The 20,308-nt window shown below is 41.4% G+C and overlaps 1 protein-coding gene across 1 annotated transcript in view; it reads left to right on the forward strand.

Moving 5' to 3' along the window:
* MCUB (mitochondrial calcium uniporter dominant negative subunit beta) overlaps positions 1-19,833 on the forward strand; it is an 89,720-nt gene extending 69,887 nt beyond the window's left edge. Inside the window, exons 2-8 of the mRNA XM_075849724.1 lie at positions 4,383-4,452; positions 6,304-6,474; positions 8,846-8,950; positions 10,070-10,227; positions 12,735-12,938; positions 16,170-16,286; positions 19,639-19,833. Of these exons, the coding sequence (XP_075705839.1) occupies positions 4,383-4,452; positions 6,304-6,474; positions 8,846-8,950; positions 10,070-10,227; positions 12,735-12,938; positions 16,170-16,286; positions 19,639-19,716 (903 nt within the window). The 3' untranslated portion in view covers positions 19,717-19,833. The remainder of the gene's footprint in view (positions 1-4,382; positions 4,453-6,303; positions 6,475-8,845; positions 8,951-10,069; positions 10,228-12,734; positions 12,939-16,169; positions 16,287-19,638) is intronic.
* Positions 19,834-20,308: the final 475 nt, after the last annotated feature.

The following is a 20,308-nucleotide window of genomic DNA, read 5'->3' on the forward strand; positions in this document are numbered from 1 at the left end:
TAACTTTCGCTGCATTTATGTTAATCACCTCTCTTTACCAAAAAATGGGTGGCGCTTATTGAAAGGGATGGGGCCCATCCACATTCTGAAACCGTACCCCAGCACTCTAGATTAAAAATGTCAGTCTTAATAAATTCATTCATGAGTGTCTGGGGCATGACGGCATAAATATTAGATACCTCAAGAGCAGAACCAAATTTTGGACTAGAGCAGAATTTTGAGTAAAATCTCAGAACATAATTTAAGATATATCAGATTCTTATAGACGATGGCAAAGGCAGGACTGAGACAAGATCGGTCTGCCTGTCAGTCAAGGTCAGTGTTTAAGATCAAGGTATGCCGTTCTATTTTCTAGCAGTCCCCTCGTTTTTCTTACTGGTACCTTCTTGCCTGCAGATTTTGACATAAGATATATGGGCCCTCTAAGATCTTATGTATGGTTGGACCGACAAGGTGGGCAAAAACTGGGCAGAAAACTCAGAAAAATTAATCCAGGTTTATGTAGACCCAATAACTGCTGAACATTAGAGCGACGTTTGTATCTGAGTAGAACAAGTATTAACCCGTTAGTGACCACCCCATAGTGTTTTTACGGCGGCCACTAACGGGCTTTATTCCGATGCAATAGCCTTTTTACAGCGCTGCATCGGAATAAACAAACAGAGCAGGGAGCTGTTAAATCTCCCTGCTCTCAGCTGCCAGAGAGCTGCATATTAGTATCGATCTCACCCGTTTAACCCCTCAGATGCGGCGCTCAATAGCAAGCGCTGCATCTGAGTTGTTTTGGAGAGAGGGAAGGAGCTCCCTCTCATCCCACTGACACCCGGCGATAAGATCGCCGAGTGTCTGTGTCTCGACGGCAGCCAGGGGCCTAATAAAGGCCCCCAGGTCTGCCTGTAGTGAATGCCTGCTAGATCATGCCTCTGGCATGACCTAGCAGATGCCTGTCCGTTTTACACAGACAGGCATAATACAGTGCAATACAGAAGTATTGCAGTGTATTATAAATGCGATCGTATAATCGCATAGTGAAGTCCCCTAGTGGGACTAGTAAAAAAGTAATAAAAAGTTTTAATAAGTGAAAAACCCACTTTCCCCCCCTTACAAACTGCTTTATTATTCAAAAACAAAATAAAGTAAAAAAGTCACAGTTCTTTGGTATCGCCGCATCTGTAACGACCCCAACTATAAACTTATTACATCATTTAACCCGCACTGTGAACGTCATAAAAAAACATGCAAAAATTGCTGTTTTTTAATCCAGCCGTAAAAAAAATTTTGATAAAAAGTGATACAAAAAATCGCATCTACTCCAAAATAGTACCGATAAAAACTATAAGTCTTCCCGCAAAAAAAAACCCCTCCTACAATTGCATCGGCGAAAAAATAAAAAAGTTATGGCTCGTCAAATATGGAGGCACAAAAATAAATAATTTTGAAAGAAAAGCGTTTTCACTGTGTAAAAGTAGTAAAACATACAAAAACTATACAAATTTGGTATCGTTGCAATCACAACCACCCGCTGAATAAAGTTATCGTGTTATTTATACCACACGGTAGACGGCGTAAATTTAGGATGCAAAAAAGTGTGGCGAAAGTGCTGGTTTTATTTAATCAATAAATTCTATGTACCCCAAAATGGTGCTATTAAAAATTACAACTTGTCCCGCAAAATACAAGACCTTATACAGCTATGTCGACACAAAAATAAAAAAAGTGTATAGCTCTTTGAATGAGACGATGGAAAAACGTAAAAAATGGCTTAGTCATTAAGGTCTAAAATAGGCTGGTCATTAAGGGGTTAAGAGTGGGCCGTGGATTATGCACCCCTAGGATGCAGTAATATCCGCTTGATAGTTCTTTACAATATTCACAATCACCAAGTACCTCATGCATCATAACTGTCACAAAGAGAAAGTGGCCTTGTCGCCCAAAGCCACAATATATTTTATATTGCGGGAGAGAGAACTCAATGTCCATCTATCAGAGTTGTTGAATTTCATTTACTTTAACCTTTGCTGTCATCAAACTAATAGCAGATAATCTATGATCTGGATAAGCCTTTTCCTAGTACGTTTGTCTTCAGTTTATATTGCCTATTTTAGGAACATGGGCATAAGTGGTGATCACAGATTCAGGGGTCTTATAGCAAAACTTTAACTGGCACCCACAATTTCCTTTTACTGTCTATTACACAGACTGCGTTACTAGAAGTACTACTATACAGTCCTCATGATTAGGATCCCCTTCATTCTTCTTTCTTACGGTCTGCTTTTGTATCTCAAAATATCAGTACAGTAGACCTATTTGCCCCTATTTCAGGTGTCAGGGCTTGCGGTTATCCAGATCATAGATTATCTGCTATTTGATGACGGGAACGGTTAAAGTAAATGAAATGGACATTGAGCTTTGTTTCCAAGCGATCTGTAAGAAAAAGTCCATGTTTCATTTATCAATTGTGATATAAAATATGCTGTGGCTTTGGACGACAAGGGTTTGTTCAGGATTAGGAAAACATGACTGCGTCCTTCAAGGAACAACACCACACCTATCCATGGCTTGTCTGTTTTTGCAGCTCCGCTCCATTGTAGTTGGGCTGAGCTGCAATACCACAAACCACCTATGGACAAATGTGGCACTGTTTTTGGAAAAAAAAAACAGCCATGCTTTTCCAGTCCTGAAAGTGTAGCTAAACGTTTGATAAACTGCTGACGTGTTATAGTAACATGTCAGAAGTTTGGATTGGTGGGGGTCCGAGCACGGAGACCCCAACCAATTGCTAGAACGAAGCAACTGAAGCGCTCGTGTGAGCGCTCAGCCGCTTCGTGTCTGTTCGGCTTTTTACGGGAAGTTTATTTTATACAAGGGTAGGAATCTGTAAATTGGGAGAGTTTGTCCGAATTCAAGCAATATGCCTTTTACAATATTGATGTGTGTATGGGTTATTTCATATTTTAAGATTTCTGTCTTCAGCGCTTTTCTTGCTGTCAAAATTACCAGAACCCTGATCGGGCGAAGCTGGCATAGCGGTCAGGGCTCTGTTAGAATTAGAAGCCAGGATGCAAGTGTGAACAGAGTCCGAAACATTGGTAGACTTGGCATGTGTGTAAAATCCAGCGGAAGAACAGACAAAAATATTACACATTGCAAAACAAAATAATGATTACTATACTATAGAGGATTTTTCTGTATAGAAGAGAGATACCAGTATTATATGGGAAATCTGTTAGTATGCCAAAGAAATAAATTCTCAGCTATGAATCCGTATTCTAAATTACTGTATGGAGAGGTGAGGAAAACTTACAATACGGGTATGTTCACACAGGGCGGATGCGGTGCGTAAAAGTACACCGCGTATCCGCCTTGCTCCCAGCAGGGAATTCCCTCCGAAAAACCGCACCACATTGTCCGATGCAGAAAACAGCAGGTAAAAAAAATTAAATGAGCCCTTACCAGTAGTCATGGCAACACGTCCCTCTGACGTCCTGGAGCATGGCCTTCTGGAAGTATCATCTCATGTGGCCGTTGCAGCCAATAAACCAGCGATTCCGCAACATAAATTGACATGCGAATGAAAAAACTGCACCTCAGGTCAATTTATGAATGGTTTTTCGGTGGGATTTTTACGCAGCGTGTGGATAAGATTTGTTCAAAGCTTTGCTGCTACTGTAATTCACTGTGGATTTTCCACAATTAAATCCATCGCAGAATATCCACAGTGTTTACGCCTAGTGTGAATATACCCTAAAATTTATCGCATCATGCCGGACACTTTATAAAAATATATACGACCCGGCATTTCAAAAACTGCCAAATGTCTGTTCTGTTGGAACATTTGATATGTACATATTGTACTTGTTAATCCAGAGTCATAATTTAATCTATGTTGAAAGGCCAGATTGCTTCCCTCATGGTTAGGCCCCATGGACACGACCGTGCCCGTAATTACGACTCGTAATTACGGGCATGGCCGGGCACGGGCAGCCGGCCGTTTTTCCGGGCCGTGCTCCCATTATAAAGTATAGTAGCACGGTCCGTAAAATAAAAAAATAGAACATGTTCTATCTTTTTCAACGGCACGTGCACCTTCCCGTAAGAAAACGGGAAGGTACCCGTGGCCAATAGAAGTCTATGGGCCCGTTATTTCGGGTTGTAATTACGACCCGTAATAACGGGAGTTTTTACGGTCGTGTGCATGAGGCCTTAGTACAATTTACGCTTTATATGAGGCATCCAGTTCCACTTCAGGACCAGGAAACATTGTCTTGCTAATTTGCTAGATGGAAACTATGTTGGTATCTCAAAGTTGTCTTTTCATTAAAACTGTTGCAGTATTTTTGATAGGGTGTCATTTTATTTTCTCTATTTTTTTTGTTTTATAGGCAAGAAATGTAAGACATAGGTTGCAGCTGTGCACTGGGGTATTTTACAGCACACAACCGCCCTCTAGTGGTAAGTTGTTGTTTACACTAAAAATTATAGTTATTCGTGTTTTGAACTGCACAAACATTTAACAAAATATGCCTCTATGGTTTAAATGGCTTGCTTGCTTATAGCAGATCACATTGGTACCAGCATTTCAGTAAATATTATTGCCAATTGAGTAAGTCCACACGTAGCGTAAATACTGCGGATTTTCCGCAACGGATTTCATTGCTGCTACTGTATTACGCTGCAGATTTTCTGCAAAGTGCATGAGATTTGAACAAGTTTCATTCGCATGCTGCGTAAAAAAAAACCACCAAAAAATTGTTCAGAAATTGACCTGCGGTGTGTTTTTTTTTTCAATCCTCTGCATGTGAATTTATGCTGCAGAATCGCTGGTTTTCTGTTGCAGTTTTATTCCCAATGATATCAATGGGGAGGTAAATCCCACAACACACAGATTTTGCAATTTTTGTGGCGGAAAAGCTGCGTTTCCGCCGCAAAAAGCGCAACGGAGAACGAAAAAATAGATTATACTTACCAAGATCTCTCTGCTCCTGCATCGTCGCTGCAGCGGTCACATATGGGATGCAACGTCCTCCCAGAAAGCCGGACTGGACGTCGAAACACAGACTTCTGTGCAAGTATGTTTTTTTTTTTTTCTTTTTCCGTAGTTGCGATTTTTACTGCGTAATCACAGAGAATACGCCACAAGAGTCGCAACACTTGGCTTTCTGTAACGGGTTTTGCATCCCCATTGAATTCAATGGAGAAAACCAGCAACGGAAAATCAACTAAAATGCAGCATAAATTGACATGCTGCAGATTTAAATTCCGCACCGCATGTCAATTTATTAACATTTACGCTGTGTTTTTTTTCTGCAGCGTGGGCATGAGATTTTCTAAATCTCATTAACTTCGCTGCTACTGTAAATGCTGCGGGATTTCCGCACAGTACTCCGTTGCAGAAATTCCGTAGCATTTACGCTACGTGGGGACCCGGCCTTAGAGTGAAGTGCCATAAAGGTTTTTTCAAATATTGTTTTAGGAATATATTTGCACAGTAAGTGACACAATTCTCTGTACTTGAGCATTACAGGACTGTAAAGGATTTGAAAAACGTGGCTGCTTTTTTCTAAAAACAGTGCCAAACGTGTCCAAAAGTTTTCTTAAACCTGTACAACCCCTTTAAAGAGGATCTGTCGCTAGTTTAGTAATGCCCTATCTCCTAGCTAATCTAATAGGCTCTGTCACACTGATAATGCTCATAACTTTGCAAATATTTTGGGGGAAAATTACACTGTAGTTATCATCATCATAGCACCTATTAAATTAGAGATAGGGAGATAGGGAATTGATAAATTAGTGACCGATCCTCTTTAAGGCTTCGTTCAGATCTGCGTTGGGACTCCGTTCATGGGCTCCGTCTGACCTTTCCGTCAGGGGAACCCATGAACGGAATCCAAACTGAAACAAACGGAAACCATAGGTTTGTTTGCATCACCATTGATTTCAAAGATGACGGATCCGGTGCAAATGGTTTCCATTTGTCTCCGTTGTGTAAGCGTTCCGTTGTTTTGACGGAATGAATAGCGCAGTCGACTACAGTATTCCGTCAAAACAACGGAACGCTTACACAACGGTGACAAACGGAAACAGTTTGCATCGGATCCGTCACCATTGATCTCAATGGTGATGCAAACGGAAACCTATGTTTCAGTTTGGATTTTGTTCATGGAATCCCCTGTCGGAAAGCTCCGACAGAACCCATGAACGGAGCTCCGACGGAGATGTGAATGAAGCCTAAGTCTGGATATTTAATTGAGGATTAGGTGATTTACATTTATTTTTATTCATTTTGATATCTTGTGCTTTTAGATGTAACTGTTCAATACAATCACGGGCTCCCGGTTGTAAGTCTCACACTACCATCTCGAAATGAACGTTGTCAATTCACCATCAAGCCCATGAGCACAACAGTGGGGCAGTTCTTAAGGGACATCCAAAAGGAGGACCAAGGAATTGACAGAGTAGCTGCCATATCAACAGGTGAACATTCTTCAGCTCTGTCAAGCAGACATGGAGAGTTCTCATAATATGATTATCACTTGTTTCAATGTAAAATATACAGGTCTTCATGTCTCAACGAATTATCTAATGTCTTGATTTTATGGTTAATATAGGGCTTCCAATGTTCTACATCCACCCCACACCTTTTTTTTTACTTGCAAAATAGCGCAGCATGTTTCGCTATTTTGTCCAGCAAAACAATGGACACTGACAGAAACCAGGCGAAGTCCATTAAACTCAGTGCGGATTCATTGTCGGGCGCGGTCCAGTATAGCCAGTTGCATTAATTCCAGGCACTTTTTGTGTCTCTTGCTCAGAAGCGCACGCTCTCCTCCATCCAAACTACGGATAGTGCTGTTTGTTACTCACAGTTCTCAAACAAGCGAATAACAGCCAGATCCTGGGGAAGCTGCCTGACGATTTCTTCAAACAGAAGAGGAAAGAGGAAAAAGGCAAGAAACCGGGTGGAACTGGTTAACCATATAAGTAACCCTGCGTTTATTATAAAAACTTACAAGATAAGATTTTGGTACATTGCATATCGGCTTGGGTCTGCAAGCTAACCGTACTCAGGATCTATGTTTGTCCATTCCAACTTCATCTGGACAGTACCTTACAAATAATCCGCATTTCTACTGGAAAGAAAATGTGTGGCTTTATTTGCATTGTTTCTTCATCTCCGAAACACATTTTATCTATATTTATTATCTTTGTACTGCTGAGATGCAGGACACAGTGCTGTCTCTTTTGTGAGCTTGTAGATAGAATTTCTTTTATTTTTCAATCCATTAAAGTTAATGGGTTTCATCTGGGTGCTGTTGTTTTCCATCGTGCGGCGGCTTCAGTTTTTCGCTGTTCTACTCCTATGTCGCAGCAGAACAAAAAGCCCTGAGGCAGGTGTGAACAGAGCCTTACCCAAACCCACTTATGTTTTAAAATAACCCTTCCACTTCCGCCTTATCAACTTCACCTCTTTCCGAGAAAAACACTTAGCAGATAGAAAATGCACAGCATTACATCAACCGATGCAGGCCAATCTAAATGAAAGGGATTGTCCAAACAGGACTACATTTCATATGCCCTTTTAGGGTTTATGGATGTTAAAAATAGGGGGTGGGGGGACCTCATTCAGGACTTATATTAGCCAGAGAGGCTAAACACTATAAAGAGCAGCTCCCGCAGTGGTCTTTTCCCCTGTGGAAGTGCTGCAGGAGAATTGAATACTTCTAGAATCCCCTGCAGCAGACAGCTAATCGTTGGGTATCTCGACAGCGGGACAACCTGTTATCTGTTACCAGAGAAGCTGCAAATTTAGTAGCGATCTTGATGTCTCCGTCTCGCGAACATCTGGCTCAGTGTAGCACTTTGAGTTGTCTAGTGTTTACAAATTCTTGCAGTGTTCCATGTGTTAATGGGTGGGCTCCAAAATGGTCAAAGTATAAGGGTCCTCTTACATAGCACGTCGTGCTCGTTGATTGGCGCTCGTTTGCTCCTTTCATAAGGAGCTATGTATGGGAACGAGCGATTGCTACTCCCATCGTTCGTCCCCATAGTTTTATATCATGTCGGTAGCACGTCTTCGTGTTTACGCAGGGAGATGTGCTACCGATAAAGATATTATTTTCCGCTGCATAAACGATGCAATCAGCCGATGAAAGAGCGTTTGCTCTTTCATCGGCTGATCGTTTCCCTGTTGAAACAGGGCAATTATCAGGAAGGAGTGTTCGCTGAATAATTGGCTGGTGTAAAATGGCCTTAAGTTCTTCCAGCGTTTTGTAAGAAGTATAAAATCACCTCCCAAAATGATCGGGCAAACTAGCTTTCATACGAACGCTTATTCCCGATGATTGCCCTGTGTAAACAGTGCAACAATCAACCTATGAACAAGCAAACACTGGTAGTTAGTCGGCAGCACATCTCCCTGTGTAAACAGGGAGATGTGCTACCGACATAATGGAAATGAATGGGGAGGAACGATCATAGTAACGATTGCTTGTCCCCATACATAGCCGATCATTGCTCATTGTGAAAGGAGCAAACGAGCAGCGATCAACGAGCTGTCTCGTCAATCGGCGCTAGTTTTTACAGCCCATATCAGGCCGTGTAATAGGACCCGTACACATAATTACACAGTTGACATCTGCTTTCAGGAGCCTTAATAAATACATATATTGCGTAAATGAAAGTTTCCTCTCGTCCTGAGAAATTTTATCCACATAGATTTGATAGGTAATCAGCTAGATTTTACCTTGTTTACACTGTTCTCTATTTTTTGTTTCTGTGGTTTCCATTTTTTTAAACTAATATGTAAATACCATTTCACCCTCCTCCTCCCCCCCCCCCCCCTCAGATGGAACGAAGTTCTCTTCTTCAACACTGATGAATGTCTTACTAAAGAATGATTTTCAGCTGGTTCTAAACAAAGCAACACACCATGTCAAGCCACCTCCTATAGGTAAGTGATTTACTAAGTAATTATTCTGCCGAACGGCCGCTATGCAGTGGTCAGAGCCATCTGCTTCCGGCTCCAACTACTGCATACGGTACAAAATATTCGGTGCTCGGAGGCAGCTGGATCAGCTGATCGATGCGGGCTCCAGGTGTCGGACCGGCAACGATCATATGCTGATGACCTATCCGGTAGATAATCCGTTGTCAGAACGTGTAAAAGCCCTTTTAAGTCCTGTAAGTTTTAAAGGTAGGTCCTCAATGGATTGGACTTTTTTTTTTTTTTTTTAGCACATCCCACAGATATTTGATCCTATTTAGATCTGGGGAATTTGGAGGCCAAGTCAACACCTTGAGCTCTTTGTCATGTTCCTTAAACCATTCCTGAACAAGTGTGGCAGGGCGCATTATCCTGCTAGAGGCCACTGCTTTTAGGAAATACTGTTGCCATGAAGGGGTGTACTTAGTCTGCAATAATGTTTAGGTAGGTGGTACGTGTTAAAGTAACTCCCAAATGAATCTCAGGACCCAAGGTTTCCCAGCAGAATATTGCCCAGATAATCACACTGCCTCCGCCAGCTTGCTTTCTTCCTATTCTGCATCCTGGTGCCAGCTCTTCCACAGGTAAGCTACCCACACGCACCCAGCCGTCCACATCCATTTTTTTCTATTGCGCCATGCTTCCGTTCTAATGCTCATATGCCCATTATAGGCACTTTTGGCGGTGGACAGGGTCCTCTTGGGCACTCTGTGCGGCTATACAGCACCAAACGCATCAAGCTGACATGCGCTTTGTGTTCTGACAGCTTTCTATTATAGCCAGCAATAACTTTATTTTCCACAATTTGTGCTACAGTAGCTCTTCTGTGGGCGCCCATGACTTTGTCCTGTTGCTTGTCCACCAGTAGACCTTCCATGGACTAATTTTGGTAGGTACTAACCATTGCATAGCGGGAACAACTATCAAGACATTTGTTTTGGAGATGCCCTGACCCAGCCTAGCCATCACAATTTGGCCCTAGTCAAAGTCGCTCAGATCCTTTTGCCTTCCCATTTTTCCTGCTTTATTGCTACTATTATTGAGAGACACTAATTCTGAACCATTTTGCCCCATCTGTCTTTTCAGAAAATCTACAGATTGAGTGCTCTGAACTAGACCCAATTAAATGCATGGTTCAAGAATTGCATACGGTTTTCTATTACGATGAATACCTGCTCCAGAAAGAGGAGCAGTTCCTCCAAAGATTGGAGAGCCTGAAGGAAGAGTTGCAGCCATTAGAGGAGGTTAGTAAATTCCTCTAATTTTAATCTTCTATATTCTCCAGTGGTCATAGAAAAGGTGATTAAGACATACTGTTAGAGTAGTATGTTGTTTCAAAAGACCTTAAAATTCACTGCACTGTTATCTTGACACCTAAAAACTGAAAGTCTTAAGACCCTTCTGCTTTTTTCACATTTTATGTTGAGGCCTTGTGCTAAAATATACAAAGTGCTATGACACTTGAAATTCAGCTCTGAGGCCTCCCATTTCTCTAGATAATCTTTGAAATGTTTCTACATCTTGATTGGAGTCCACCTGCAGTAAATTCATTTGATTGGCCATGATTTGGAAAGACACACCCCTGTCTATATAAGGTCTCACGGCTGACCATTCACATCAGAGCAAAAACCAAGCGATGAGGAGGAAAGAACTGCCTGTAGAGCTCGGAAACTTGATTGTTTTTGGGGACAGATCTGTAGAAGGGTCCAAAAAAAATTCTGCTTAATTGAAAGTTCCCAAGAGCACAGTGGTCTCCATAATTCCTAAATGGAAGAAGTTTGGAACAACCAGAACTCTCCCTAGAGTTTGGCCTCCCCACCAAACTATGTAATCGGGGAGAAGGGCCGTAGAAAGAGAGGTGACCAAGAATCCAATGGTCACTCTGGCTGAGCACCTAAGATCCTGTCTGCAGATGGAAGAAACTTAGAGTCAACCATCATTGCAGCACTCCACCAATCTGGGCGTTATGGCAGAGTGGCCAGAAAGAAGCCTCTCCTCAGTAAAAGACACATAAATGCCTGTCTGGATTTTGCAAAAGGGCACCTAAAGGATCCTGTGAGAAACAAGATTCTGTGGTCTGATGAAACCAATATTAAACTTTTTTGCCTCAATTCTAAGCGTCCTGTCTGGAGGAAACCAGGCACTGCTTATCACCTGGTGGAGGCAGCATCATGCTGTGGGGGTGTTTTTCAGTGGCTGGGACAAGGAGACTGGTCAGGGTGGAGGGAAAGATGAATGGAGCAGCACCGCACATAGTGATCTAGCTAGATTATGCTGTGCAGTCACTTACTCACATATTAACGTTACTGAAGTGCCCTGACAGTGAATAGACATCATTACCAGCCAGGACGCGATGTCTATTCACAATCCCGACACTTTGGTAACGTTAATATGTGAGTAAGTGACTGCACAGCATGATCTAGCTAGATCACTAAGTGCTGTGTAAATGAATGGAGAGAAGTGTATGACGCTGATTGGTCACTGATTGGTCAGCGTCATACACTTCTCTTCACAACGCCCACTTGATCAAAAAGTAAAACACGCTCAGTTGTCCATTAAGAAAGTCATTAGTATAAAGCTAATATAGGTCATAACTCCATAAAAAATGATTGTTTTCTAAATAAAAAACACTGCTGTAATCTACATTACAGCGCCGATCAGATTATGTAGGCGATAGGCCATTTATAATCTGGTGACAGAGCCTCTTTAAGCACACAGCCAAGACAACACAGGAGTGGCTTAGGGACAACTTTGAATGTCCTTGAGTGGCCCAGCCAGAGCCCTGACTGGAACCCAATCAAACATCTCTGGAGAGACCTGAAAATAGCTGTCCACCGACTGTCCCCATCCAACCTGAAAGAGCTTGAGAGGATCTGCAGAGAAGAATGGCAGAAAATCCCCAAATCTAGGTGTGCAAACCTTGTGGCATCAAACCCAAGAAGACTGGAAGCTGCTATCGCTGCCAAACGTGCTGCAACGAAGTACTGAGTAAAGCGTCTGAATACTTATGTCACTGCAATATTTTTGTTTTTCCTTTTCAATAAATTTGCAAAGATTACTGACATTCTGTTTCACTTTGTCATTATGGGGTATTCGTTGCAGAATGATGGGAAAAACTTGGATTTTAGTTTTTTTTCACACAAGGCCTCAAAATGTCAAAAAAGTGAAAGGGTCTGAAGACTTTCCGAAAGCATTGTATTCACTGTCATTAAGTTCCAGTGAGTAAGAATGTAAACCGAGAAGTATCCTGTACCTGGCAGGTTTCTATTCCAGTTTAGCCCCACATATGTGGCCCACTTAAACCACCTCTAACCAGTGTGTCTCTTAATGGTACGTTCAGACCAATAACTGTCAACTTGTTACTGCAAATAAGAATTATTACACCAGGCCGTAGAAGGATCTTATTAGTGTCGAATTGGGCAATGCAGTGATTTTATTTTTTTTTGTACAACAGACTTTAGATATTTGGCACTTTTAACTATTGCTAGTGTGCTAGAAGTATTAAAACTTGATGTTCCTGGTGATTTTGTCTGAGGAATAGTTCAAAGGACAATACCCCTCTAGCTTTGTTCTCATACCGTACCTATGACTTCCGATCCTGCATTTTTTTACAAAATACTTTTCTGCTCTTTCTGTTGTCGATACCACAGACTTTTGCTTGTTGTTTGTATTAGTACATAAACATATGTGCATAGTATTACATGTTTTAAATGGTTGATCTTTGTTTTTATTAACTTTTTTTGTTTTTTAGATGAAGAGGAATATAATGGCTCTAGCAGAGGCCAGAACTACACGTCTCAAGTGGGTTGGGTTAGCGTTGATTTCTACACAGGGTGGGGCTCTGGCCTGGTTGACCTGGTGGGTCTACTCTTGGGATATCATGGAACCCGTTACTTACTTCATTACCTATGGAAGTGCCATTGCTTTCTACGCTTACTTCCTTCTAACCAAACTGGTGAGTCTATTTTACTTCAGGATATAGTGTATATCACTAGAGTGCTACATAAAATGAGCAATCACTTAATTGGAAGTACACTTAAAATATTAACACTAAAAAAAGCAACTTATATAGTCAAGCAAAAATCTTAGCATTGGAATAGAACACATTTTCCTCTATAACAGAACTGATAACGTTGTTGGTTGTATACTAACATGACTCATTTCTGCCATCGAGATCTTCAATTCTCATATCCATCTAAAAATCTATAGCAACAGTAAAACATAAATTTTGGATATACTTTTCTTTACTTGCCTTTATATGGTCATAAGCCGGAGCCTACTCAGGGCTATGTTGCTGAAGAAGTGGAACCTCTGGTTGTCATAGTTCTGGCTCTGGACTAAAGTTACTTTTGCATTTGTTATGCTACTGGAAGCGTTCATAGTATTTTAATGACACTTTTTTTTACCCTAAAACCCTTGACTTTCCTGGGAAGCCATTGCACTAGATTTAAAAAATATGGGTATAAAAGTGAGGTTGGAAATAAAGGACAGGCTCACACTCGGCATTCCGATTCTTCTTTAAAGAAGTTGTCCGTTTTAGAAAACCCATTTTCATATACCCTATATATTCTGAGTTAATAGATGGGGTCTCCTTTTCAGAATTGTCATGTCTTGGCTAGAGTGGGGAGTGGGTACGAAGAGCTTCTCTTGCTCTGGAGAACCTGTACTATTCTGTATTACACAGCCAACTCATTGATATGAATGAGCACAGTGTAATGCTTCTTTTCGTCTGTGGTGGCGCTGCAGAGTAATTGATCTCTTACTGCCAGATTTCCCCACAGATCACTAATGGCTGAAGGTCTTAGCAGGGGGACTCTTTGTGATCACTTTGATGAGACCTTTTTACAAGTAGGGATCGTACAAAGCGGACAACTGCTTCATAAAGGTAAACTAGACAATAAAAAAAAGGTCCATACAGAAAAAAAACAACTATTTAACTTGACTTTGTCATGCTCAGATAGTAAATGTCCTTCTCCAAACTTTTCACACCAAGTTGGTAGCTCACAACTCTGTAGAATTTCACGGTTTACTGTCTCATAACCTTTCAATTCACTGAAACCAGGGGGTGAAAAAAAAAATCCATAAAATAGTCTCAGACCAGTAGACCAGGGCAGTTCTAGCTGTGTAAACGTTTGACAAACTGACTTGTTCGAAAGGTGACGTCTTGTGGCAGTGCTATATCGAAAGTGACTAAGTATTCTTGACTTCTGCACCTGTCAGCAATGGGTGTGCCTGAATTGTCTGCTTAACATGAATTATAAATGATGCCTGTGTATGTTATGGAACTAGGAACCATCTTGGCATATTTTGTGTCTACTTAATGCCAAAAAGAATATCACTTAACCCCCTCCAACACCCCCCCCCCCTGTTTAAGCACAATATTCTACCAGAGCTTTATTTAAAGGGAAACTAGACTTTCAAAAAATATTTGACATTGATCGTGACATGTCAGAAGTTTTGATTGATGGAGGTGTGAGTACTGAGACCCGCATTGATCGCTAACACAAAGCGGCAGAATCGCTTGGGTGATCGCTGTGCTGCTTTTGTTTCTGATTGGCTTTTATCAGAAAGCCGAGCAGTTGGTGAATGGGCTAATAAACTTTCTATTAAGCCCGTACACCAATTGCTAGGCTTTCCGAGAAAAGCCCATCAAAAACTAAGCTCAGCGCTCACCCGAGCAGGTCTGCCGCTTCATTTTAGCGATTGGTTGGGGTCTCCGTGCTCAGACCCCCACTGATCAAAACTTCTGTGACTTCTATGACATGTCAGAAGTTTTTTGAAGTTGTTACCCTATAAATGGAATCGGTCACCAGGATGGTCTCTCTTAACTTAAAGAGGCTCTGTCACCAGATTTTGCAACCCCTATCTGCTATTGCAGCAGATAGGCGCTGCAATGTAGATTACAGTAACGTTTTTATTTTTAAAAAAACTAGCATTTTTGGCCAAGTTATGACCATTTTTGTAGTTATGCAAATGAGGCTTGCAAAAGTCCAAGTGGGTGTGTTTAAAAGTAAAAGTCCAAGTGGGCGTGTATTATGTGCGTACATCGGGGTGTTTTTAATACTTTTACTAGCTGGGCGTTCTGATGAGAAGTATCATCCACTTCTCTTCAGAACGCCCAGCTTCTGGCAGTGCAGACACAGCCGTGTTCTCGAGAGATCACGCTGTGACGTCACTCACAGGTCCTGCATCGTGTCAGACGAGCGAGGACACCGGCACCAGAGGCTACAGTTGATTCTGCAGCAGCATCAGCGTTTGCAGGTAAGTAGCTACATCGACTTACCTGCTAACGCCGATGCTGCTGCAGAATCAACTGAAGCCTCTGGTGCCGATGTGTCCTCGCTCGTCCGACACGATGCAGGACCTGTGAGTGACGACACAGCGTGATCTCTCGAGAACACGCTGTGTGTCTGTGCACTGCCAGAAGCTGGGCGTTCTGAAGAGAAGTGGATGATACTTCTCGTCAGAATGCCCAGCTAGTAAAAGTATTAAAAACGCCCCGATGTATGCACATAATACACGCCCACTTGGACTTTTGCAAGCCTCATTTGCATAACTACAAAAATGGTCATAACTTGGCCAAAAATGCTCGTTTTTTAAAAATAAAAACGTTACTGTAATCTACATTGCAGCGCCTATCTGCTGCAATAGCAGACAGGGGTTGCAAAATCTGGTGACAGAGCCTCTTTAAGGAGTGTCTGTCAGATGCTCTGAGAAAAAAAAGCCAACAAACCCTAAAACGCTGTATGTTAATTGTGTATTGGCAATATGTGGCCGCAGCCTTACGTATGAAAGTGTTATACAGCTTCCTTGCTGCACCCTGAAAGGGAGTTCAGTGTGCCGGGTCACCCGCTGGCATGCTTTTAGGGACAGACTTCCTTTAAGCACTTCAATTCCTATCAACTGGGTTCATATTTCCATAACATTTTATGAGGCTTTACTGTTCATAAATCATATCTCTCCTTGTACACACCTAAACAAAGATACCACTTTACTTGAGTAAGCAAAAACTAAAAAAAAACAAAAAAACGCTGAACAGCATTTTAATTTTCTATATGAGCTATGAGCTCCACCTGCCTAGGAAATGTGGAAAACAAGTAAGTTACTTCTAGTGCATTAAAGAATTAGTGTTCATTTTGACTGACTGTATGATTTGTCCAGTCAGTAGTATATATCTCTATTGCAGGACTATGTATATCCAGAAGTCAGTAACCGTCAGTTTCTACACATCTTCTATAAAAGAGCCAAAGTGAAGAAATTTGATATTGAGAAGTACAACAGGTTGAAAACTGAGTTTGCAGAGGTTTGTAGTAAATATAGATTTAATGTTCTATAAAGCACTGTTGCTGCACTAGTAATATTTCTTTGGAGCTTATATGTCTGGTTTGTTTTGTACCCTGCCAGAAGCATGATGGAGGGGGCACCAATATATGTGCCACCTATTGGTTACATTGGGTGTCCCTTTTTTCTCTCTAGTTTAGGGGTCAGCAACCTGCGGCACTCCAGCTGTTGTGAAACTACAACTTCCAGCATGCCAAAGGCTTTATTATTCTGGCCAAAGGCTGTCGGGGCATCCTGGGATTTGTAGTTTTACAACATGGAGTGTTACAGGTGACTTCTATAACTTATTAATCAGACCGGCCAAGAAAGCAAGTTAAATTGGGATCCAAACTTTGGGACCTCCTCCATTCTCAGTCAGAGTCCAATTTACAGTGAGCGACTATTTCTGACATTTCTATTCTCTCTAGCCGGGAACAGAGATTTGCGCCCTTTTCTTCTGGCCAACATTGGTGGTCGGACCCCCACCTAACTTGCTTTTATGGCCGGTCTGGTTTGACACTATATACAAGACAATCCTTAAAAACATGTGAGCTGCTATACATTTAAGTTAAAAAAATTCTTATAGAAACTTTGTGACTGCCAGATAGATTTTGCATCTTTAATATAATACAGATGTAGCAGTGCAGAACGTAATATGTGTCTAGTACTGCAATAGAGACATTTCTGTATATTGCACACGTATGCACCTACAGTGAAGAAAATAAGTATTTGATCCCTTGCTGATTTTGTAAGTTTGCCCACTGTCAAAGACATGAACAGTCTAGAATTTTTAGGCTAGGTTAATTTTACCAGTGAGAGATAGATTATATATAAAAAAAAAACAAAAACAGAAAATCACATTGTCAAAATTATATATATTTATTTGCATTGTGCACAGAGAAATCAGTATTTGATCCCTTTGGCAAACAATACTTAATACTTGGTGGCAAAACCCTTGTTGGCAAGCCCAGCAGTCAGACGTTTTTTGTAGTTGATGATGAGGTTTGCACACATGTTAGATGGAATTTTGGCCCACTCCTCTTTGCAGATCATCTGTAAATCATTAAGATTTCGAGGCTGTCGCTTGGCAACTCGGATCTTCAGCTCCCTCCATAAGTTTTCGTTGGGATTAAGGTCTGGAGACTGGCTAGGCCACTCCATGACCTTAATGTGCTTCTTTTTGAGCCACTCCTTTGTTTCCTTTGCTGTATGTTTCGGGTCATTGTCGTGCTGGAAGACCCAGCCACGAGCCATTTTTAATGTCCTGGTGGAGGGAAGGAGGTTGTCACTCAGGATTTGACGGTACATGGCTCCATCCATTCTCCCATTGATGCGGTGAAGTAGTCCTGTACCCTTAGCAGAGAAACACCCCCAAAACATAATGTTTCCACCTCCATGCTTGACAGTGGGGACAGTGTTCTTTGGGCCATAGGCAGCATTTCTCTTCCTCCAAACACGGCGAGTTGAGTTAATGCCAAAGAGCTAAATTTTAGTCTCATCTGACTACAGCCCCTTCTCCCAATCACTCTCAGAATCATCCAGATGTTCATTTGCAAACTTCAGACTGGCCTGTACATGTGCCTTCTTGAGCAGGGGGGACCTTGCGGGCACTGCAAGATTTTAATCCATTACGGCGTAATGTGTTACCAATGGTTTTCTTGGTGACTGTGGTCTCAGCTGCCTTGAGATCATTAACAAGTTCCCCCCGTGTAGTTTTTGGCTGAGCTCTCACCTTCCTCAGGATCAAGGATACCCCACGAGGTGAGATTTTGCATGGAGCCCCAGATCGATGTCGATTGACAGTCATTTTGTATGTCTTCCATTTTCTTACTATTGCACCAACAGTTGTCTCCTTCTCACCCAGCGTCTTACTTATGGTTTTGTAGCCCATTCCAGCCTTGTGCAGGTCTATGATCTTGTCCCTGACATCCTTAGAAAGCTCGTTGGTCTTGCCCATGTTGTAGAGGTTAGAGTCACACTGATTAATTGAGTCTGTGGACAGGAGTCTTTTATACAGGTGACCATGTAAGACAGCTGTCTTTAATGCAGGCACCAAGTTGATTTGGAGCGTGTAACTGGTCTGGAGGAGGCTGAACTCTTAATGGTTGGTAGGGGATCAAATACTTATTTCTCTGTGCACAATGCAAATAAATATAGATAATTGTGACAATGTGATTTTCTGTTTTTTTTTTATATAATCGATCTCTCACTGGTAAAATTAACCTAGCCTAAAAATTCTAGACTTCATGTCTTTGACAGTGGGCAAACTTACAAAATCAGCAAGGGATCAAATACTTATTTCCTTCACTGTACATGTTGTACAGAAATTCCAGCTCCTTTCTGAAATTATGTAACAAGGCACATTTAAATCATCTAGGGCCTAAAAAAAAAAAAATAAATCTGACATAAAGAGGAGTCAAGTGAATTATGTGGTGTTTCGTTCCTAAAGGATAAAATGACAGATTTTGAAGGCCTTCGCTTTGTGGTTTATTCTAGCTTTGTCATAGCTTCTGATCGCTTCTGTAATATATGTACTGTCTTAGGGCTTTAACCAGCATAATCCTCATGAAGATTCAGCGTTTGGGTTCACACAGCTTATTTTAAGGCACATGTCGGAACGTAAAACCGTTGTGTTATGCTCCAAAATCTGCTTAAAATACACCTGCAAACAGCTTCCCGTTGATTTCAATGGAAAAAACCATTATTTCATATAAGATGTATTTTTACACTGCTGAATGAAAAAAGGCTCGTAAAAAAAGTGACTTCACTTTTTGAAACGTTTTACAAAATAATTTTCCATTGACTCAAAACATGCCTGCAGACGGACAAAAGATATAGCTTACGTGTTTCAGGTTACACTAAGGGCCTGTTCACATCAGCGTTGGTTTCCATTGAGGGGTTCAGTCGGACATTTGCGTTTCTGTTGAGGGCTTCCTCGGACGTAAACGGAAACCATAGGTTCCGCTTGCATTACCATTGATTTCAATGGAAATGCTTCCGTTGCTTATGGTTTCAGTTTGTCACCGTTGTGTGCGGTTTCCGTTATTTTGACGGTATTAATAGTGTAGTGGACTGCACTATTCCGTCAAAAGAACGGAAACCTTAGAAAACTGTGACAAACTAAAACCGTAAGCAATGGAAGCATTACCATTGAAATCAAAGGTAATGCAAATGGAACCTATGGTTTCTGTTTGCCTTTCCATTGAGGGCTTCCTCCGACATGAAGGTCAGATGGAACCCCTCAACGGAAACCAACGCTGATGTGAACACAGCCTAACCTTTACTCATAGCACAAATGTCAAGTGTTTAACAAGATACTTTCCTTTTTCTCCTAGACTGAGGAAAGCTTAAGACGGCTGAGAAGTCCTCTACAACTGAAATTACCCATTGAACAACTACGTGAGAGTGAATAGATTTACATTTTTTTATGCAGTATAGATCATTTTTCATGCTTGAAATAATTTTGTAAAATAAACTGGATTCTTTTGATCTCTTGTTTCAGAGACTACAATAAAACATATATAACAGTAGGAAGACTTTTATCTTTGTATCATTTTACTAGACATCCGCTTTTCTAGTTTTCTAATTTAGATGGTGTATCTATAATGTATATCTTATAAGCACATGCTTCATCAGAAAATGCAGTCCTTGAATACAGAACCCAAGAGAGGCCCTACTTGGTATGAAGATAATTGGTGTCCCTTTTTATTTTTAAATTGCATAATGTTAAGGAAATCTTTGGTTTATACAATAGACTAGAGTAATAGAGTAACTGTAAGGTTTTCTTATTAACCCCTTCGCGCACCTGGGCGTGAATGCACGTCCAGGTGAGGAGTAACTTTGTGCACCTGCGTGCAGTTACGTCCGCATTTTAACAGTTAACCGCCGCGCGGCGCTACACCGCAGCGACTGTTAACTGTGCAGGGTTTCTGCCCTGCTCTCCGTGTTGCCAATCGGCAGCCTATCATTGCTGATTTTGGCAATTAACCCCTTAGATGCCGCGGT

Source organism: Rhinoderma darwinii, chromosome 1, assembly GCF_050947455.1.
Source record: "Rhinoderma darwinii isolate aRhiDar2 chromosome 1, aRhiDar2.hap1, whole genome shotgun sequence".
Classification (NCBI taxonomy): Eukaryota; Metazoa; Chordata; class Amphibia; order Anura; family Rhinodermatidae; genus Rhinoderma; species Rhinoderma darwinii.